Source organism: Tachyglossus aculeatus, chromosome 1 (assembly GCF_015852505.1).
Source record: "Tachyglossus aculeatus isolate mTacAcu1 chromosome 1, mTacAcu1.pri, whole genome shotgun sequence".
Taxonomy (NCBI): Eukaryota; Metazoa; Chordata; class Mammalia; order Monotremata; family Tachyglossidae; genus Tachyglossus; species Tachyglossus aculeatus.
Window position 1 is genome coordinate 78,261,221 of NC_052066.1, and position 23,910 is coordinate 78,285,130.

The following is a 23,910-nucleotide window of genomic DNA, read 5'->3' on the forward strand; positions in this document are numbered from 1 at the left end:
TTGTAGTTTGTGAAGTAAACACCCCATCCCACAAAATGAAGAAACATTGCCAGAGTTGTTAATGTAAAAAATACATAGGATTTAAAATATTTTCTTTAAAATGTGTGAAAAGTACAAAGCAACTTTCCTTTCCTAGATAAATTGGACATTTCCTAATGAAAATGGTTGAATGGAAGGGACACAGATGAGGGTTAGGTTGGTCGAGAGAATTCCCAACAAAAGCAGTGGTCCCTTCGACTGTGAGCCCTATATGAGACAGGATCAGTGTCCTGCAGAATTATCCTATATCTACCCCAGGGTTTAGTATTGTTCTTGGCACATAGTAAGTGCTAACAAATAGAAGTAATAATAATAATAATAATGGTATTTGTTAACTGCTTACTATGTGCAAAGCACTGTTCTAAGCACTGGGGGGATACAAGGTGATCAGGTTGTCCCACATGGGCTCACAATTTTAATCCCCATTTTACAGATGAGGTAAATGAGGCACAGAGAAGTTAAGTGACTTGCCCAAAGTCACATAGCTGACAATTGGCAGAGCTGGGATTTGAACCCAAGACCTCTGACTCCAAAGCTCGGGCTCTTTTCACTGAGCCACATTGCTTCTCTAGTAGTAGTAGTAGTAGTAGTAGTAGTAGTAGTAGTAGTATCAAGGAGTATCAAGGTGTTTGGTTAGCCTGGAACAGCACTGGAGTCCATTGGGGATCTCTACAACTTGGAGCAGAAAAGATGCCCAGAATGGGAGCCAATTCCATGTTGGAGTGCTTGCTGCTGGAAGGGCGTACTGATTCATATTCTTCTAGCTGTAACCTGGGTTTAAATCTAGTGGGATCTCAGAGGAAACAGCGAAACACAGGGTGTTGGTAGTCAGGATATTTGGATTCTAATCCTGGATCTGCCACTTGCCTGCTGCAGGAGTCACTCCTCTGGACCTCAGTTTCCTTATCTGTAAAATGGGGATACACTACCTGTTCTCCCTCCTGCTTAGACTGTGAGCCCCATGTGGGACAGGAACTTGTCTGATCTGATTTGTCTTGTATCTACCTCAGCATTTAGGACAGCGTGTGCCCTTAACAAACACCACAGTTATTTCCCAGCATCTTCTCTTCCTCTCTCTCTCATTCTCTCTATATTTCTCTATTTTTATCTCTATATTTATCTCTCTCCCTCTCTCTCCTTTAGGGTTCTAACTGTCTCATCTCAAGCAATCCCAGATAACAGAGGTGAGGTTCAAAATCTAAGAGAATGTTAGAATTAGTTCGAACCCAAGTTCCATGAGACACTTCCAATCATGTTCACAGACTTCTGTCATATAGATGATTCCTCTGCTTTGCAAGGAGAGAAAGGCAGAATGTAGAATGAATCCATCCATTTGTTCTGCTAGACAACCATAATGCAGAAAAAAGATTAATGTGAAAGCATGTATTTTACAAAATTAAACTCGGGATTATTTAAATATCTTGCTTCAAATCCTTTCTCAGACACCTCCTTCTGACACATTTAGTCTGATTACCAAAGCAGAGCAATGGAAGATATTGGTGTAGACAGCCTAGTTCCTGTTTTCAGTTTATATGTGTCAAAAGATTACCGAAATGCAACTAAGTATTGGGCAGTTGGATTGAAAATAAAATAAAGCAAATGACTTAAGAGGCTGTTACAGTTCCTATTGAGACTTTTTTGGTTTTAGAGTTGCAAGACTCTCTGCCTTCCTTGCCTGAGCTGAGGGAAAATTTCCCAATCTCTTCCAAAAAGAAAAGGAACCAGATCTAAATTCCTGAGCAATCCCAATCTGAACCAAGGCTTCCCCTGCTCTCGGTATTTAACAGCATTATGTTGGGGTGTTTCTCATTGTTTTCCAAAGTTTCTTCATTTAGATTAAAGGTGCTGGACTCCTTCTGGTTCTATGACCATCTCCATCAGCAATCGGTAGTATTTATTGAGCATTTTCTCTGTGCTGAGCACTGGACTAAGCACCTCGGATAATATAATCGAATTATTATATCTGTGCTCTAGGACCTAAGAGTTTAGCAGCAGAGCATACATATCCCAGTGCTACTGAGGTATGCATGAAAGTTCCTAAGGAGTAGGTGAGCCCCAAGCGCTGAAGCAGGCAGGGAAATGAGAGATAATTAAGGAATAGGAAGAACTCAAACATCAGGTTGGAAAGAGGTCTTGATAAGAGAAAGATATGAACTTAGCTTACTGGAACACCAAACAAAAGATTTTGATGCTCTAATGTTTGATATCTTCCTTACTTTTAAAGGGCAGGAATACTGCCTCCTTGAGGTAGCATTATATTAGGTTTTTCCCTAGGTAATTCTGGGAAAAATAAAGAAAAACCTGTCAACACCTAATGTCAATTCTAAAGTGCATTTTAATTGCAGCCACACTGAAAATGAGTCAGTTTGGGTGAGTATAAGAGACACCTAAGCAGCATAGCTTGCGTCACTAGGGGAAATGTGATAGTTACTCACATAGACCTAGAAATGTGTACGGTTGACAAATGGAAGAGCTAGGACCTTTCCTTGGTTCATTTTTAAAGTCCTCTGGAACTGATTTGAGAGCCGGGCTTCTGTAAACTCCAAAGGGAACTCAGGACAGCCTCATGGTGCATGAAGCAAGCTGGAAAACGAGTCCTCTGCCTTCTTGAGGATCAAAATAGCACCAACTGCCTTTTCACTCTAAGGTGCGCTGTCAGCAAGATTGCTGCTCTAATTTTACTCCCCATTCACTTCTTCACCCACTCTTGCAAAATATCCATTCTTTTTTTTTTTCCGCAGAAGTAAAGGGAGTGATAGAGAGGCACTCTGCTTTGATATCAATCAATCGATCATTCAGCTTTATTTATTGAATGCTTATTGTGTGCAGAGTGCTGTACTAAGCACTTGGGAGAGTACAGTATAACAGAGTTGGTAGAGACATTCTCTGCCCACAAAGAGCTTACATTCTAGAGGGGGAGATAGATGTTAATGTAAGTAAATAAATTACAACTACCACTGCTATCATCACTATTGTCTCTGAAGCCAGATTGATCCTTCCTGGGGAATGTGCATAATGGAATGCTTCACCTTCCCATCCAAACCTTTCCCTCCACTTGACTTCCCGATCACGGAAGGCAATAGTACCATCCTCCCTGTCTTACAAGCCAGTAACCTGGATATTATCCTCGACTCATATTTCTCATTCAATTTGCCTGCTCAGTCAGTCTCCAAATCCTGTTGTTTCTGACTTCACATCGCTAGAACCTGCCCCTTCCTCCTAACTGCAACCACAATGGTCCAAAATTTATCTTATCGCTCCTCAACTACTGCATCAGCTTCCTCATTGACCTTCCTCCCTTCACGCTCTCCCCTCTTCAGTCCAGAATCCACTCTTCTGCCCCAATCATCTTTCTAAAAAATCATTCTGTGCATGTGTCCACACTTCTAAAAATCCTCTAATGATTGCCTATATATTGCCATATCAAATAGAAACTCCTTACCATTTGCTTTAAAACACTCAATCAGCTCTTCCTTTCAAACCTAACCCCACTCAACTCCCATTACAACCCAGCCCAAACACTTCACTCCTGTAATGCCAACCTACTTACTGAACTTGGATCTCTTCTCTTTCATCAACAATCTGTTGCTCAAATCTTCCCTCTGGAATGGAATTTCCTCTCCCTTCACATTCAAATGACTACCAATCTCCCCATCTTTAAACAATACTAAAATTGTATCCTCTCCTGAAAGCTTCCCCAAATAACTTCTCATTTCCCCCACCCTATTTTCTCTCCCTGCTCTGTACCCGGGTCTGTACCCCTTGAACACTTTGATATTCACCCCACCCCACCCCCACCACACTTACATACATATTCTTATACTCTGCTGCTTCCCCCATTGGTAATTTATTTTAAAGTCTGTCTCACCAAGGAATAAGGGTAGGGATAATAATTGTGGTACTTGTTAAGCACTTGGTGTGAAACACTACTCTAGATGCAAAATAATTAGGTCCCACATGGGGTTCACAACCTAAGTAGGAGGAAGAACAAGGACTGAACCCCTATTTTGCAGGTGAGGAAACTGAGACACAGAGAAGTGCCTTGACTTGTCCAAGATCACACAGCAGACAAGTGGCAGAGTGGGGATTGGAACCCAGATCCTCCATCTCCTAGACCTGGGCTCTTTCAACTAGGTCACTCTGCTTCAGATTGTAAACTCACCACTAAATTGAAAGCTCCTAGAGCGCAGGGATCATGTCTAACAGCTCTATGCAATTGTATTGTACCAAACACTTAGTACCATACTCTGATAACTGTTAAGTGCTCAATAAAAACCATTGATTGACTGATAGAAGTTTCCAACACATTCAGAACTACATGATTAGAGCCATCATTACAATCTCCCCAAAATATTCCAGACCATTGTATTCCCCATCTTTAAAGCTTTCATAAAATGTCAATTTTTCCAGGAAGTCCTTCCCACTGAATTCACAATACCCCAATTGGTCCAGACCAAAAGCCACTCTTGGACCTAATTACTCTAATATCTAGACTGTAAGCTCGTTGTAGGCAGGGAACATGTCTACCAACTCAGCTGTATTGTACTCTCCTCAGTGTTTAGTACGGTGATCTGCACATAGTAAAACCAGAATAAATACCATTCACTGATTGCTTAAACATAGCCTAAGCACATGTATACATATGTATTTTTTTATTTCTATATTTAGTGGTACATTCACTTATTTTTTTTATCTGTCTAACCCTGGTGTGTTTGCATTGCTTCCTGCTTATGCTTGCTGTTCCTCCAGTGGTCTAGTTTTTTGTCTGTTCCATTAGATTGTCAGCTTGAGGGGAAAAAAAATGTTTGTACTTACTACTGTTATACTTTCCCAAGCAGTATAGTATATCTATCAATTTGATTGACTGATGTCAGAAACTCCCATTCACTCCTAGGCCTCCATTTTGAAAAAGCATCATGGTCTAGTGGAGCCTGGACCTGAGAGTCCGTATATATCTATATATATCTATATATATAGAAACTCCTTACCATTTGCTTTAAAACACTCAATCAGCTCTTCCTTTCAAACCTAACCCCACTCAACTCCCATTACAACCCAGCCCAAACACTTCACTCCTGTAATGCCAACCTACTTACTGAACTTGGATCTCTTCTCTTTCATCAACAATCCATTGCTCAAATCTCCCCTCTGGAATGGAATTTCCTCCCACTTCACATTCAAGCGACTACCAATCTCCCCATCTTTAAACAATACTAAAATTGTATCCTCTCCTGAAAGCCTTCCCCAAATAACTTCTCATTTCCCCCACCCTATTTTCTCTCCCTGCTCTGTACCTATATCTATATCTATAAAATATTTGTATCTATAAAATATATAGATATATTCGGTATATATCTATAATTCTATTTATCTATTTTGATGCTATTGATGCCTATCTACATGTTTTGTTTAGCTGTCAGTCCCCCCCCTTCTAGACTGTGAGCCCATTGTCGGGTAGGGATTGTCTCTATCTATTGCCAAATTATACTTTCCAAGTGCTTAGTACAGTGCTCTGCACACACTAAGTACTCAAAAAATACAATTGAATGAATGGATGAATGAATGAGTCAGAAGGACATGGGCTCTAAACCCAGCTCCACCACTTGTCTCCTGTGTGAACTTGGGCAAATCACTTCACTTCTCTGTGCCTCAGTTACTTCATCTGTATTTGGAGCAGGGACTGTGTCCAAACCAATTACCTTGTATCTACCTCAATGCTTAGCACAGTGCCTGGCATGTAGTAAGCACTTAACAAATCATTATTATTATTAGTCAGGAGGCTGTCACCAACACCACCATTCCCCAAGTAGAAATGGCATCAGGGGAATCAGCAGCAGTACCAAAGGACAAGATGTTGTTGCCCCTCTGTCTTTATCCCAACACTCCTCTCCTTTTCAATCAATCAATCAATCAATTAATCAACTATATTTATTGAGACTATGTCCAACTTGATTGTCTGGCACATAATAAGTGCTTAACAAATACTATTTAAAAAGTGCTTAGTGTATGCAGAGCACGATTAAGAGCTTGGGAGAGTACAATACAACAGAATTGATATACCTGAGCCATGCCCTCAAGGAGCTTTCAGACTTCCTTCCTCTTTGCTTCCTTCTCTCTTTCTCTCTCTCTCTCTCTCTCTCTCTCTCTCTCTCTCTCTCTCTCTCTCTCTCTCTCTCTCTCTCTCTCTCTCCCAATTTCTCCTCCTTATCTCTTCTTTCTCCTTTTTTCTCCCTCCCCCATTATCTATCCCTTTCTCCTTTGTCCTCCAACTTACCCTTCTCTTATTCCTGTTTCCTCTTCTTTTCCTCATCTCCACTTTCACTTTTCTCCTCATCTCCCTCTCCTTTTCTCCTCATCTCCCTCTCCTTTTCTCCTTTTTGCACTGTCTCTCTGTCCTCCCACTTTTTCTGGCCCCTCTTCTGGCCCAGTTTCCATTCATCCTAAAGTGGCCATATTTCTGGTTCACTGTATTTGTAATTCCCACTGCATTTGTGGGTTGACTTTTTTTTTCACTTGTCAATCAGGTGAAAAGTAGAAATAGCAAAACAAAGTAAACCTGAAATAGTGTGATCGTTCTATTTGTTTTATTCAAATCTGCTTTGAATAAATATGATAAAATATCCCGTTACAGCCACACACTCTTTCTCCAGGTGAGAATAAATATTCCTGAATAGGTCTAGTATCAGATTCCATTTGGGACCAGACTAGGCAAATTATTATTCCAAACACCTGGGATGGTTTACATGAGGACAAGTATACCAAGCCTATTTCATGGAACAAACCTTAAAATGTTCCCTGATTTCTTTCTATGTCCTAACTACATGGGGGCTATTTATTTTCAGGGTTTGCTTTCAGTGTAAGTTTGAGGTCGCTATTTGGGGAAGTTTAAATGTCCAGGGCTTGCTCAACAGAATGTTCAATGTAACTAGTGAGAGTTCTTTTGATCAGAGAATAGCCCCACTCTCTATTCCTATAGTTATGAAACACTGGATTTTTCATGAATTTGGGTCATTCATCTTTAACAAATTAAGCTGACACTGGGTTGGGGAACAGTTCCATTTTATAATAAACGTGTACTTTGGTCCCACCTGGGAAGGACTAGCTCGATGGACACTTGGGCATTACCTGATTTTCTGAACTGCTAGCAGTCTGGAGCACTGGGCTAGTTGCTCTACCCAAGAATCCACAACCAACAAAGCCAGCTTGCTACATACAGCACAGTGCTGCCCATCTTGGAGGAAAACTAGCTTCTTTTCAGATCCAAAAATTAGATCGGTTTTTTGAATAAAGGTCAGTGCTGTAAAAATCGTCGTTAAGTTGGAGAAGCAACACGGCCTAGTGGATAGATCACGGGGCCGGGAGTCAGAAAGACTTACGTTCTAATCCTGACTCTGCTACTTGACTGCTGTGTGACCTTGGGCAAGTCACTTCACTTTTCTGTGCCTTATTTACCCCATCTGTAAAATGGAATTAGGACTGTGAGGTCTATGTGAGACAGGGACTTTGACTAACCTGATTAGCTTGTATCTACCTAGTGCTTAGTTCAGTATCTGAAACATAGTAAGTGTTTAACAAATGCTATAAAAAATCAATAGTTAATACCACGATCAAATTACTCTTTTACACTAACGTACAACCTTACTTTGATGCCTGTTAAAGACTGTATGGTGCTGAAATATGGAAAAGAAACTGAATCTGAGATGCCCAACTCATTTCAATAGCTGTTTTTTATATAAAATACTTATCTCTCCCAACCATCCACCTTACTCCATACAATATCCATTATTCCATCTTTCCTCTATCTTGCTCACCAAACTCTTTACACCCACCATTTTTTCTGCCTTCATTTGTATTAATTATTTTCATCCTTTCTCCCTTTGTGATCTCTTAAATGAGTACAGAGAGGCAGGATGGTCCTTAACTTCCATCTTCAACCACTCACTCTCCACTGGTTCCTTCCTCTCTGCTTTCAAACATGCCCATGTCTCCCCCATCCTAAAAAAACCCTCTCTTGACCCCACCTCACCTTCTAGTTTTCGCCCTATCTCCCTCCTACCATTCCTTTCCAAACTCCTTGAACACGTCATCTACACACGCTGCCTCGAATTCTTCAATGCCAACTCTCTCCTCGACCCCCTCCAATCTGGCTTCTGTCCCCTACATTCCATGGAAACTGCCCTCTCAAAGGTCACCAGTGACCTCCTGCTTGCCAAATCCATTAGCTCCTACTCTATCCTAATCCTCCTCAACCTCTCAGCTGCCTTCGACACTGTGGACCACCCCCTTCTCCTCAACATGCTACCCAACCTTGGCTTCACAGACTCCATCCTCTCCTGGTTCTCCTCTTATCTCTCCAGCCATTCATTCTCAGTCTCTTTTGTGGGCTCCTCCCCCCCCCATCCCCTTACTGTAGGGGTTCCTCAAGGGTCAGTTCTTGGTCCCCTTCTGTTCTCTATCTACACTCCCTCCCATGGTGAACTCATTTGCTCCCATGGCTTCAACTATCATCTCTATGCTGATGATACCCAAATCTACATCTCTGCCTCTGCTCTCTCTCCCTCCCTTCAGGCTAGTGTCTCCTCCTGCCTTCAAGACATCTCCATCTGGATGTCTGCCTGCCATCTAAAACTCAGTATGTCCAAGACTGAACTCCTTATCTTTCCTCCCAAATCCTGCCCTCTCCCTGACTTTCCCATCACTGTTGATAGAACTACTATCCTTCCCATCTCACAAGCCCGCAACATTGGTGTCATCCTCGACTCTGCTCTCTCGTTCACCCCTCACATCCAATCCGTCACCAAAACCTGCTGGTCTCACCTCCACAATATCGCCAAGATCCTCCCTTTCCTCTCCATCCAAACTGCTACCCTGCTGGTTCAACCTCTCATCCTATCCCGACTGGATTACTGCATTAGCCTCCTCTCTGATCTACCATCCTCCTGTCTCTCCCCACTTCAATCTATACTTCACACCGCTGCCTGGATCATCTTTGTGCAGAAACACTCTGGGCATGTTACTCCCCTCCTCAAAAATCTCCAGTGACTAACAATCAACCTACACATCAGGCAAAAACTCCTCACACTCGGCTTCAAGGCTCTCCATCACCTCGCCCCCTCCTTCCCAGACTGAGCCCCCTCCTTCATCTCCCCGTCTCCCCCTCCATCCCCCCCTGCCTTACCTCCTTCCCCTCCCCACAGCACCTGTATATATATATATAGTATGCATATATGTTTGTACATATTTATTACTCTATTCATTTTACTTGTACATATTTATTCTATTTATTTTATTTTGTTAATATGTTTTGTTTTGTTGTCTGTTTCCCCCTCCTAGACTGTGAGCTTGCTGTTGGGTAGGGACCGTGTCTATATGTTGCCACCTTGTACTTCCCAAGTGCTTAGTACAGTGCCCTGCACACAGTAAGCGCTCAATAAATATGATTGAATGAATGAATGAATGAATGAATAGTAGAAGCAGCAGGGGCCTGGAAATCTGTAGTCCTGGGTTCTAATTCCAACTTTGCTGCTTGCTGGCTGTATGACCTTGGACAAGTCACTAAGTTTCTCTTTGCCTCAGGTTCCTCATCTGTATAATGGGGATTAAATTCCTGTTCTCCCTCCTGCTTAGACTGTGAGCCCTATTTGGGGCAAAAACTGTGTCTGATCTGATTATCTTGCATCTATCCAAACACTTGCACAGTACTTGACACACAGAAAGTGTTTAATAAGTACCACAATTATTAGTGTTACACTACATATATGTAGATTTAGGGGTGTGGTATGCACAGTGTACGCAAATATGAGGGTGCATTTTCTGAAAATACAAAAATGTTAGGGCCATGATTCCCTACTCCTCAAAAAACTCAAGGAGTTGCCCATCCACCTCTGCTTTAAAGCACATAATCACCCCTCTATCTCACCTTACTGCTCTTCTACTACAACCCAGACCACAAACTTCATTTCTCTAATGCTAACCTCACTGTAACTCGCTCTCATCTATCTCACTGCCAGCCCACATCCTGCCCCTGGCCTGGAACACCCTCCCTCCTCATGTCCAACAGACAGTGACTCTCCCCCACTTATAATAATAATAATGGCATTTGTTGAGTGTTTACTATGTGCCAGGCACTGTACTAAGCACTGGGGTGGATACAAGCCGATCGGGTTAGACACAATCTCAATCCCCATTTTACAGATGAGGTAACTGAGGACGAGAGAAGAGAAGTGACTTATCTAAGGTCAGACAGTAGACAAGTGGCAGAGCTGGGATTAGAACCTATAGCCATCTGACTCCCAGCCCACTCTCTATCCACTGCACCATGGGAAAGGAAGAAGGGGAAAAGGAGGAGGAAGAAGAGAAAGGGAGAAGGAGGAGGTAGAAGAGAAACAGAGGGAAGAGATAAGGTAGAAGGGCCTCTACAAAGCCTTCATAGCCTTATTGAAGGCGTATCTCCTCAAAGAGGCCTTTCTTGACAAAACTGTCTTTTCCTTTTCTTCCATTCCTTTCAGAATTGTCTTGACTTGCTCCCTTTATTTATCCTCTCTCCCAGCTCCACAGCACTTATGTACATATCCTTAATTTAAGTATTTATATTAACGTCTGTCTCTCCCTCTAGACTTACAGCAGCAAATACGTCTGTTTATTGTTATAATAATAATAATAATAATAATAATAATAATGGCATTTGTTAAGTGCTTACTATGTGCCAAGCACTGTTCTAAGCACTGGGGTAGATACAAGTTAATCAGGTTGTCCCACATGTGGCTCACAGTCTTAATCCCCATTTTACAGATGAGGTAACTGAGGCCTAGAGAAGTAAAGTGACTTGCCCAAAGTCACACAGCTGACAAGTGGTGGAGCCGGGATTAGAACTCATGACCTCTGACTCACAAGCCCGTGCTCTTTTCACTGAGCCATGTTGCTTCTCATGTTGCTTTTCATGTTGCTTCTCATGTTGCTTGTTATATTGTACTCTCCCAAGTGTTTAGTACAGTGCTTTGCACACAAGAAGTGCTCAATAAGTACAATTGAATGAATCAATAAATACGATTGATTAATTGATTGATTCACTGCCAGCAGCATCTTTAAAGAACCATTATATGTTCAGCGTCAATAGAGCGGGAGTAAGATTCCTCAATATAGGGATTTTGAAGATTCTGAAGAGCTACTTGGTGGTAACGAGGAAAGCTACTTACCTTTCCTAGCCTAGATGTCTTCTCACCATCTGAAATACTTCCATTCAAATAAAGGAAACTCATGCTAGAGAGGGAAGCTTTAGGGACAGAACACATGAGAAGCAGCATGACTCAATGGAAAGAGCACAGGCTTGGGAGTCAGAGGTCATGGGTTCTAATCCGGGCTCTGCCACTTATCAGCTTTGTGACTTGCCCAAAGTTAACTTCTCTGTGCCTCAGTTACCTCATCTGTAAAATGGGGATTAAGATTGTGAGCCCCACATGGGACAACTGATCACCTTGCATTCCCTCAGTGCTTAGAACAGTGCTGTGCACATAGTAAGTGCTTAACAAATACCATCATCATCATCGTCGTCATGGTGTCACTGAGCATTAGTAGTCAAAAGCGGGCTTGATGTCTGTCTCCCCCATTCTAGACTGTGAGCTCATTGTGGGCAGGAAATGGCACTGTTTATTGTTTTATTGTACTTTCCCAAGCATTTCTACAGTGCTCTGCACACAGGAAGAACTCAATAAATATGATTGAATGAATGAATGAATGAATGAATAAAAAGGGATAGGATGACTAATGTTGGGGCCATGCCTCCTTTAGGGGCAGAATTCTGATTAATCCTCCAAAAGGTATTTTAAGCACAGCTCTATTTTTTTACAAGGTCCAGTCCTGTAGGGGCACGCTAATTTTCAAGTTGGAAGTTCAAAAGCATAGGTCACCCTGACCAGAACAGTGGTCTCTAAGCACATCAGAACTTATTGTAAAACTCTGAAGAAACGCGGGCTGATTTTCTGGTTTTTAAAACTTACAACTGGGTATGTTTTCCTTTGATTTCCTTTTTTTTTTTAACAAATGCAATCCCCAGGTCCCAAATGTGATTACAATCAGTCTGGCCTTCTGCTGGGCAGTAATAATAATCTGGACTTCCAGTGAGCACATGTTTTGGGGGAAAGAACTTGGATTTGTCATGCTAATAAAGAATTCTGTGCTGGCCTGGATTCTGCTTTCGAACCAGCCCCAACAAGTTCTCTGGTAAGACCAAAACCTTATTTTTGCATTTGCTGCCTGTTGCAGTTATTTGTTCACTAACCTGAAAGAGGCTGGCAGCTTCCAGGACCTTCTGAACATTTTGTTTTGTGATCAGCACTTTGCTTGTGTATGTGTAGTCCAGAAGAATTTGCATCGTTTCTGCATCCACTCCTTTGATTGTGATTTTCTTTTCATACTTCTCCTTTAAATCATTACAAAACATGGCCCTGAAAAAAACAAACCCACAACTGTGAATCAAACAAAAAATTGTTGATCCAGTGTTTAATATTCCATTTTCTTTCTGGACTGGAAGGTGAAAACCATCCTGGGAGCTCCATGTGGGATAGTTTGGGATAAGCATTATAAGGAATAATTATTGCAGCATTTGTTAAGCACTCACTATGTGACAAGCACTACACTAAACCCTGGCATAGATACAAGATCATCATGGGGCTCACAAGCTAAGTAGGAGGGAGAACAGGGGTGGAATCCCCATTTTGCAGGTGAGGGAACTGAGGCACAGAGAAGTTAAGTGACCTGCCCAAAGTTACACAGCAGGTGGGTGGCAGAGCGGTGATTCGAACCCAGGTTCTCTGAATCCCAGGCCCATGCTCTTTCCACTAGGCCATGCTTCTTCCATGCAAAGTAGTGGAAAGCATTCCTTAGCCTAAGCCATTCTTACCTCTGACTATTAAAGCAAAAACCAAGCACCAAAGTTCCAGTGCCCTCATTTGTCTGGATTTTTGTCCCTCACCTTTGTCCCTGTAAACTACTTGTGGACAAAGAACGCGCCTACCAACTCTGTTGGATCGTACTCACCCAAGTGCTTAATATAGTGCTCTGCACACAGTAAGCCCTCAAAAAATAGCATTGATTGATTGGTAATTATAATAATATTATAATTATATAATTCTATTATAATATTAATAACCAAGATATTTGTTAAGCACTTACTATGTGCCAAGCACTGTTCTAAACACTGGATAATAATGATGGTATTTGTTAAGTACTTACTATGTGCCGAGCACTGTTCTAAGCACTGAATAATAATAATGGTATTTGTTAACCACTTACTATGTGCCAAGCACTGTTCTAAGCACTGAATAATAATTCAGTGCTTAGACTATGCTAAGACTGTGAGCCCACTGTTGGGTAGGGACTATCTTTATATGTTGCCAACTTGTACTTCCCAAGCGCTTAGTACAGTGCTCTGCACACAGTAAGCGCTCAATAAATACGATTGATTGATCGATTGATTGATTGATTGATGGTATTTGTGAAGTGCTTACCCTGTGCCAAGCACTGTTCTAAGAACTGGGGTAGATACAAGGTAACCAGGTTGTCTCACGTGGGGCTCACGGTCTTCATCCCCATTTTCAGATGAGGTAACAGGCATAGAGAAGTGAAGTGGCTTGCCCAAGGTCACACAGCGGACAAGCGGCAGAGCTGGGATTAGAACCCATGTCCTGTGACTCCCAAGCCCGGGCTCTTTCCAATCTCTCATCCCCCCTCCATTTCTCACCTAAGCACTTGGGCACTCAGTCCCTCACCTTCCCATAACATTTACATACAAATCCTTAAACTCTGCTGCTTTCTCTTCCTGTAATTTGTTTCCCTGGCTAGATGGTAAACTCCTTGACAACAGGAACCATGACTATTAACACTACTGTGCTCTCTCGAGTGCCTAGGAACATAGTACAGTGTTCTACAAAGAGTTAGTACACAATTAACATGGTACTGCCATATTCTATCTTGCAGTCTGAGTCATGTTGGTCTTTTTACCTATTTCGTGATGTGTGACCTTAGGTGAATCACTTAACTTCTATGTGCCTCAGTTTCCAAATCCATAAAATGGGAATTTAATACCTGTTCTCCATCCTACTTAGACAGTGAGCCTCATGTGGGGCAGGGACTTTGTCTGAACCAGTATACTATGTCCACCCTGAGTCTTCTATATTGAGAAGCAGCGTGGCTCAGTGGAAAGAGCATGGGCTTTGGAGTCAGAGGTCATGGGTTCAAATCTTGGCTCCACCAACTGTCAGCTGTGGGACTTTGGGCAAGTCACTTAACTTCTCTGTGCCTCAGTTCCCTCATCTGGAAAATGGGGATTAAAACTGTGAGCCCCCCGTGGGACAACATGATCACCTTGTAACTTCCCCAGTGCTTAGAACAGTGCTTTACACATAGTAAGCACTTAACAAATACCATCATTATTATTATTATTACCCTGCATATACTATGCACTTAAAAAATACTATTATCATTACTATTATTATTATCCATTCATTCAATACTATTTATTGAGCACTTACTGTGTGCAGAGCACTGTACTAAGCGCTTGGGAAGTACAAATTGATCATCCTATGAAGGTCACACACACACACAAACACACACTAACACACAGATGTGCAAGTGCATATTAAGTTCTACCAGACCACATGTCTTTCAGGATGTGTTCTGGCTTGTGCATAAATGTAACACCAATCTATTCACCGTACTTCAGTTTCATCTTATCTTATTGCCATCCCCTGGCCCATATCCTGCCTCGGGCCTAGAACTCCCTTTTGTTTCATGTCTGACAGTTCACCACTCAAAACCCTTCTAAAAATCACATCTTCTCCAAGATATCTCACCTGATTAAGCCCTTCATTTCATTTCGTTTCACCTCTGTGTTGACTCTGCATTTGGCTGTGTATGCTTTTAACACTTCAAAATGTACTCTAGCCCCACAGCACTTATGTACGCATCCACGATTTCCCCATCTGGATTTTATTTTAGTCTCTGTCTTTCCCTTGTGGGCTGGGATTGTACCTACCAGCTCCATTGTACTGTACTCTCCCTAGGTCATTCATTCATTCATTCAATTCATTCAATCATATTTATTGAGTGCTTACTGTGTGCAGAGCACTGTAGTAAGTGTTTGGAAGGTACAATTTGGCAACAGATAGAGACAATCCCTACCCAAAAATAGGCTCACAGTCTAGTAGGGGGAGACAGACAACAAAGCAAAACAAGTAGACAGGCATCAATAGCATCAAAAAAAAAAATGATGGTATTTGTTAAGCCCTTACTATGTGCCAAGCACTATTCTAAGCACTGAGGTAGATACAAAGTAATCAGGTTGTCCCATGTGGGGCTCACAGTCTTCATCCCCCTTTTACAGATGAGGTAACTGAGGCCCAGAGAAGTTTAGTGACTTGCCCAAGGTCACACAGCAGACAAGTGGCAGAGCCGGGATTAGAGCCCATGACCTTCCAACTCCCAGGCCTGTGCTCTATCCACTACGCCGGACTGCTTCTCCGACAGTGCTCTGCTCACAGAAAGTGCTCAGTAAATACCCTTGATTGATTGAAGTCCTGCAACTTGGACTGTCCGTCAGTCATATTTATGGAGGGCTCACTGTGTGCAGAGCACTATACTAAGTGCTTGTGAAAGTACAATATAACAGACATGACTGTAAACTGTAAATTCATCTAGAGAATGCTAAACTCAGAAGGGACACGTCTGTGTACAGAGACCTCGGAGGAGAACTCAATGGCTCTGGAGGATCAGGGGCCCCTCAACAGAAACACCCTAGATACAACCTGTCCCAATGGAAACAGCACAGGCCTAGGAATTTAGGAAGCAGGGTTTTAATCCCTGTTCCACCACATGCCAGTTTTGTGACCTTGGGTAAATCTCTTAACTTTTTGGTTCTTCAGTTTCCTCCTTTGTAAAATGGGAATTCGTTACCCATCCTCCAACTTCTTTAGACTGTGGACCCCATGAGGGACAAGATCTGTGTCCTACTTGATTATCATCTCTCAGCCCCAGAGCTTGGTAGAGTGCTTGGCACATAATAAGTGCTTAACAAATAAGACAATTATTGTTATGATAATGATGTAATTGCAGCCTGCACACTTTACTCCTCCAAAGCCAATCTGCTAATCCTGGCTCAGCCACTTGTCTGCTGTGTGACCTTGGGCAAGCAACTTAACTTCTCTGTGCCTCAGTTACCTCATCTGTAAAATGGGGATTAAGACTGTGAGACCTATGTGGGACAACCTGATCACCTTCTATCTACAGTATAATTTATAACAGTGCTTGGCACATAGTAAGCGCTTAACAAATACCATTATTATTATTATTATCATTATTATTACTAACTGTACCTAGATCTCGTCAATCTCATGACCGACCTCTGGCCCACTTTCTGTATCTAGCCTGGAATGCCCTTTCTCCTCCTATCCGATAGATAATACTCTCCCCAACTTCAAAGCCTTGTTGAAGGCTTCCTCCAAGGGGCCTTCCCTGAATAAGCCCTCCTTTCCTCTTCTCCTACTCTCTTCTGCATTACCCTGACTTGCTCCCTTTATTCATCTCCTTGCACCACGTCCTTCTCCTGGCCTGGAATGCCCTCCCTCTACACATCTGCCAAACTAGCTCTCTTCTTCCCTTCAAAGCCCTAACGAGAGCTCATCTCCTCCAGGTGGACTTCCCAGACTGAGCCCCCTTTCTCCTCTCCTTCTCCCCATCCCCCCGCCCTACTTCCTTCCCCTCCCCACAGCACCTTTATATATGTTTGTACAGATTTATTACTCTATTTATTTTACTTGTACGTATTTACTACTCTATTTTGTTGATGATGTGCATATAGCTATAATTCTATTTGTTCTGACAGTTTTGACACCTGTCTACATGTTTTGTTTTGTTGTCTGTCTCCCCCCTTCTAGACTGTGAGCCTGTTCTTGGGTAGGGACCATCTCTATTTGTTGTCAACTTGTACTTCCCAAGTGCTTAGTACAGTGCTCTGCACACAGTAAGCGCTCAATAAATACGATTGAATGAATGAATGAATCTCCCTCCCAGCTCCACAACACTTACGTACATATCTGTCATTTATTTATTTATATGTATGTCTGTCTCACCTTCTGGATTGTAAGCTTGTTGTGGGCAGAGAACGTGTCTGTTTTATTGTTGTGTCAAACTCTCCCAAGCACTTAGTACAGTGCCCTGCAGATGATAAGCCCTTAATAAATACAATTGATTGAATGATTGATTGCTTTATATAACCTGCATAGCACACGTAATGTAATATACATCTGTTACTTCCGGGTCAGCCAAAGTACATGCAATATACGTGAGTGTCATCAGTGTCTACCCTAACTACTAGCCTTGTCAGGCCCGGGGTGCTGAACTTCTTCAGAAAAGGAGGGGAGAGGGGATGGCAGAGAGGTATTACTCCAACCAGACAAGAGTAGGAGGAGGAATAGTAATGCCATCCTGTTATAGTCACAGGAGCATTTAGTCCTGATCCTGACATGTGAACATGAATTCATCTGTTTTGGCCAAAGGCAATTCAATTACCTTCTCAGATACCTCATGAACTGGGCTCAAAAACAAGTGAGTCAGAGCAATCAGTTGTATTTTTAGAGTGCTTACTGGGTGCAGAGCCCCGTGCTGAGCACTTTGGAGAGTAAAATATAATACGTTCCCTGCCCACAACGAGCTGACAGTCTATAGCAGACACATGAAATAATACCTGCATTTTTACCCCATTTGCAAAGATTTTTCTGGTTATTCAGCATAATCTATCTGCTGTTTACCCTCCAGATCAAAGACTTTGAGATTAAAGAGAATAAAAGCAGTTTTAATAGAATGGGTGTCATATGAAGTTGGGCAAATTGAAGACTTGAAGTCTTAGTATCCAAGACAGAAATGAACTGGGGGAAGCAGCATGGTCTAATGAGAGCCAAAAGGACCTGTGTTCTAATTCTGAGTCCACCATATGTCTGCTGTGTGACCTTGGGCAAGTCACTTAACTTCTCTGTGCCTCAGTTCCCTCATCTGTAAAATGGAGATTAAGATTGAGAGCCCCATGTGAGGCAAGGACTGTGTCCAACCCAATTACATTGTATCTCAGTGCTTAAAACAGTGTTGGGCACATAGTAAGCACTTAACAAATACCACAATTATTATTATTTTGGAAGGAAAAGAAATATTAACAGTGCTCTTCTGCTGAGTAATTAATTTTTAAAACACCACAGAAACATACAAAAAAATTTATCTGCTCAAAGATTTTCTTTGAGTTCCTCTCATTTCTGTTTCTATTGTGCTCGACCTCTCTCTCCTAGGCTGCAAGAAAAAGTGCAAAAAGCTGGTGAGATAATGTCTGGAACAAAATGGCCCAGCTATTTTTCAGAGAATATATACCAAACGGACACTTTCTAAACCAGCAGGGGAATTGAAGTTGACTCCCTGTTTATTTCCATTAACTGTTGGGAGTAACCTAGGTGGTAACTATTACAAGGAAATCAGTAAAGTGTCCACCAGTAATTCCACCAAAAGATGGCCTAGTTAGAGCTTGTACATTTCACTGGTAAATCACAGAAAATTTCAGGGTGTTGTGCATTATAAATGAATGTCAAGGTTTATGGTCAGTAAGTTGTACGCAAACCTTAGAAGAATAATATCAGTTTCTAGATTTGACACACTCCCTCAGATCCTCCACAAAAGTCATGAAAAGCTCCTCTCTCGATCAGTGGTATTTATTGAGCGTTTACTGTGTGAAGAGCACTGTACTAAGCACTTGGGAGAGTACAATATAACAGAGGTGGTAGAAGCATTCCCTGCCCACAACAAGCATACCAGTCTGGACGATGCTAAACAACATTCACAAAGTCGGAACAGTTTGAGGTCATTCTGGGAGTAAATCTGTCAGATACTTTATAATACTGCTAATAATAATAATAATGGTATTTGTTAAGCACTTACTCTGTGCCAAGCACTGTTCTAAGCGCTGGGGTAAATACAAGGTAATCAGGTTGCCCCACGTGGGGTTCACAGCCTTAATCCCCATTTTACAGATGAGGTAACTGAGGCACAGAGAAGTTAAGTGACTTGCCCAAAGTCACACAGCTGATAAGTGGCAGATCGGGATTAGAACTCGTGACCTGTGACTCCCAAGCCCATTCTCTTTCCACTGAGCCATGCTGCTTCCCAAGGCAGTGTTTGCAGATTTTTGCCTGAAAGCAGATAAAATGGATCACTTCCTCCAATCCCTATGGCAACATGACTGAATCAGTCAATCAATGGTAATAATTGAGTGCTTACTATGTGCAGAGCACTGTACTAAACTGAACAGCCTGTTTGGCTTAATGTCTTTCCTGTCACAATGAATCCTACCCCAATGCAGTCATTCAGGCCCAACCTGAGGCCACATATGTTGAAGCTTGCTTTACATACACAATCTATAGTGCTGGAATAGTTCTGTAAAATGATTCATAATCATCCTTGTACCTTCTTGAATATGTGACTCAGAATATGCTCATCCACATACAGCAGTCTCTGGGTGACTGTTTCACCCTTGGAGAAGCAACATGGTGTAGTGGATGCAGGCCTGAAAGTCAGAAGGTCATGGGTTCCAATCCTGCCTCTGCTATTTGTCTGCTGCGTGGTCTTGGATAGTCAACTTCACTTCTCTGTACCACCGTTACCCAGAGCTTAATACAGTCCCTGGCACATAGTAAGTGCTTAACAAATACCATCATTATTATTATTATTATCTGAAAAATGGGGGTTAAGACTGTGAGCCCTTTGAGGGACAGGGACTGTGTCCAACCCAATTTGCTTATATCCATCCCAGCGCTTAGTAATACTAATACTAATAATAATGATGGTATTTGTTAAATGCTTACTATGTGCCAAACACTGTTCTAAGAACTGGGGTAGAGACAAGGTAATCAGGTTGTCCCACATGGGGCTCACAGTTTTAATCCCCATTTTACAGATGAGGTAACAGGCACAGAAAAGTTAAGTGACTGGCCCAAAGTCACACAGCTGATAAGTGATGGAGCTGGAATTAGAATACACGACCTCTGACTCCCAAGCCCTTGCTCTTTCTACTAAGCCATGCTGCTTAGTACAGTGCCTGGTAGATAGTAAGTGCTTAACAAATACCATAATTATTATTAACATTGTTATTATTATTATTATTAATAATAATAAAAACATATAATGCTTTTACACTGGCAAACTGGAAGAGGTTAAATTGGAGGTGTATTATGATACTAATTTCTGTATCCTGATCAAATTGTGGGGGGCAGGGATTAATAACTGTCCTCCCTCCTGCTTAAGCACTGAGCCCCATGTGGGCCCTGATTATCTTGTATCTACCCCAGAGCTTAGTACAGTGTTTATTATATATTAAGCACTGAATAAATATCTTTTATTATTGTTATTATTATTACATCCTCAAGATAGCATTCTAGAATAGGTCAGTGGGACTGGACTTAGGTTAAAGGGACTGGACTTTCTCCCAGTTCTGACAGTGATGTCGGGAAAATCTTCAACAAGCCAGCCTCAGCTCCAACTCAAGTAGTAGTAGAGATCATATTTATTAAGGATTTCCTGGGTGCAGAGCACTGTAGTAAGTGCTGGGTAAGAATACACATATGGAAATTAGAATATACAGGTGAAAACTCAACAGATCATACTGATGCGGAATAGCCATAGAAGCTTGTTGAATTTATCTGATTAGTGAAAGGTGCTTAGTAGTTGCCAAGGTGCAGATCTGCCAACAGTGTCAAGTGCTTTTCAGAGACCTACAAATATGGTACATTGGCCTAGGTGCTGCTCGCTGTGTTATGAAAATCATGTCTATCACACAAATCTGCCAGATCGCACCTCTTCTCTTCAAAACCATTTCAACTTCCTACATCCTCCTGGAAGACTTTTTTTTATGGTATTTGTTCGGCACTTATTTTGTGCCAGGCACTGTCAAAGTCCATGTCCCACATAGGACTCACAGTGTCAATCCCCATTTTACAGATCAGGTAACTGAGGCCCAGATAAGTTAAGGCCCAAGATCACACAGCAGACAAGTGACGGAGCTGGGATTAGAACCCAGGTCTTTCTGACCCCAGGCCTGTACTCTATCCACTACGCCATGCCACTTCAGGGTCCATTTAGTGAAGGAAAGAGATGGTATTGGCCACAAATGTACTGTCCTCCCCTTACTGCTCTATACACAGTAGGTGCTCAATAAGTACTATTTAAAAAGAAAACGAGAACCTAGGTATTTACTGTCGTAAGTCTTCCATCTCCCTCCACCTCAAGCATAACTCCCTCTCGAAAGCTACAAGCAAGAATTGCCTTTTTCTGCCTAAGAAAGGGTGGCTATAGTCTTCCTCTTTGGTACACCAGGTCAAGCACTGGAGCTTGGGGAAAATCTCTGTGTCACAGGTTCCACTGAATGCTGTAGTCCAAAACGAACTACTGGTGCACAACCACACAGGTGCAGAGGCCATGAGTTCTGGTACGCCATTTTAACATGTCCTTTCAGAAGAAAAATCCACCCTGGGAATCATATTTGGAACTCAAGTGAGCAGGAAAGTCTTAAATGTGGAATCTACACAGCCTTCCATGAGTTAGCAGACATTGGGAGCTAAAGACATTACATTTCCAATAGAGCATTCCCCACGGAACAGAATGAAATTGAACCACATGTCCAAAGTTATTTCTGAAAAATAACTATTCTGGAGAGAAGGAACTCCCTTTTAATAATAATTAATAATTAATAACTGTTATATTAGCAGTTATTATTATATGTAGCATTGTTAAGCACTTACTATGTGCCAGTCACTGTATTAAGCGCTGGGGTGGTTACAAGCAAATTGAGTTGGACACAGTCCCCATCCCACATGGGGCTCCCAGTCTCAATCTCCATTTTACAGATGAGGTAACTGAGGCACAGAGAAATGAAGTGACTTGCCTAAGGTCACACAGCAGACAATTGGCAGAGCCGGAATTAGAACCCATGACCTTCCGACTCCCAGTCATGTGCTCTATCCACTAAGCTTCGCTGCTTCTGGGAGCTGGTGTACAATTCAGATACGCACATACAAGCACTTTCTTGATCTCTTTCTTAGCATTTGTCTGCTAAATTACTTCTGTTCTGTAGATCGGGCCTCAGACCTAGTGAATTCATTTCAAAGGTTTCAACTGTTCTCAATCTCAGAAAATGTTGTTGGTAAATGTTAAGCTTTGGATTTTTCAGGCATCCAGCACCAAAATGCTAAAAAGGAAATACGGCTTTATAAAGAACACCATTCTGGATTGAAAAGTGGCCCAGAACTAACAAACACTTGGGACATCCAGTCACTGCCTTTCCACTGGAATCCAAATTGTGTTCTAGATGCAAATCCAATTTTTTCCCTAAGAATTTGCCTTCATTTAGATAATTCATGATTTAAATTTAAATCTGTTGTTACACTTTCTTAGTCGAAAATGTCTTCAGCAGAAAGATAGCAAATAGTGCTAATCGAACTCTTCATGGATCCATCTGTGAATCCCGATGAAACCTTTATAAATACAAATCCTCTCACCTCTAAAACACAGCAAATTTTAAAAATATGAAAGGAGTACTGATACTCTGATGGCACTTTTCTATGACATCAAGAAAGCTCACCAGATTGTTTCCATTTTCATTTTTCTCTCACCCATCTATTCAATACCAAAATTTCCCAACCATGTAAATCACAGGACTGTGATTGAGGCTGTTTCACAGGCCTCATTGTGCTGATTCTCCTCAGGCAGGATGGCAGGAGCAAAAGTAATGAGAAAGTTCCACGAATTATAAAAATACCCCCTGGTTTCACCTCTTAAGTTCCTTTGAGACTCTCCCCTATAAATCAAATCTTTCTTCCTCATTATCATTCCACTGGTGATTGGCCTTATATTCTTGTAATACCTTCTTATGATGAAATAAATAACTATCACTTCAACCACAGAAGTAATCCTAGAAAAAAAGTAAATAGTAGTTTCAGTGACTCTCGCCCTGCTTCTGTTACAAGGGAGAAAATTAACATTAGAGAGTTTCACATAAATGCATAATTAAAATATTGCTTTTCAATACTGTTTTCTGAAAGTCACTTCTCTTTTTAGTTTGCATCTATTACGGTCAGACTTCAGGACTACAGAAACAGCATCCTACCATTTAGAATCTGGTTCAGATACCAGCCAGAATTTCTCATTCAAAAAGATGGCAACCTCATATCAATGGTATTTATTGAGTGCTTACCGTGTGCTGAGCACTGTACAAAGCTCTGGGGAAAGTACAGAATAACAGAGTGGGTAGGCACATTCCCTGCCCACAAGGAGCTTCCACAGTGTAGAAGGTTCTGAGAATTACAGTACCTGAAATAGTTGCTGGCGGCAGCAAGCACCACCCGGTGACAGGCGAATTCCTTGATGTCCACACACAGGATGACATCCGTGAGAGAATTCTCCACCCTGAGGTTCTCCAGACCCTTCTGAAGAATTAACGAGAGTCCCGTATCATCGAATTTGACCTTGTCACCATTCAAGATTTCAACCAGATCCCCGCTTTCCCTGGAGCTCTCATCATCAAAAGAAGCAAAAGGTTCTTCTGAACTTTTTTCCACCGTGTCTCCCATGGTCGGGGCAGCACTGTGTCATGCCGTTGACACTCCAGTCTAAATGCGGTCCTAAGTTTCAGCCAGGTCACATTGCAGAAGTTGAGCGGATTTCCTGTTCAAGGCTCTCCACTTATCTACAGCTGTCTCACAAACACATAACAGGAAACTTCGCACTTTCTCATCCTGTTACAAATAAGAGTTGCTTTATTTTTATTTTTTCCCCTTTTGGTCTACGTTC

At 41.9% G+C, this 23,910-nt stretch overlaps 1 protein-coding gene across 1 annotated transcript in view; it reads right to left on the reverse strand.

Moving 5' to 3' along the window:
• The window catches only part of KLHL6 (kelch like family member 6), a 57,905-nt gene extending 34,215 nt beyond the window's left edge, over nucleotides 1-23,690 (reverse strand). The window contains exons 1-2 of the mRNA XM_038749659.1: nucleotides 23,431-23,690; nucleotides 12,317-12,482 (exon numbers count right to left, since the gene is read on the reverse strand). Of these exons, the coding sequence (XP_038605587.1) occupies nucleotides 12,317-12,482; nucleotides 23,431-23,690 (426 nt within the window). The remainder of the gene's footprint in view (nucleotides 1-12,316; nucleotides 12,483-23,430) is intronic.
• Nucleotides 23,691-23,910: the final 220 nt, after the last annotated feature.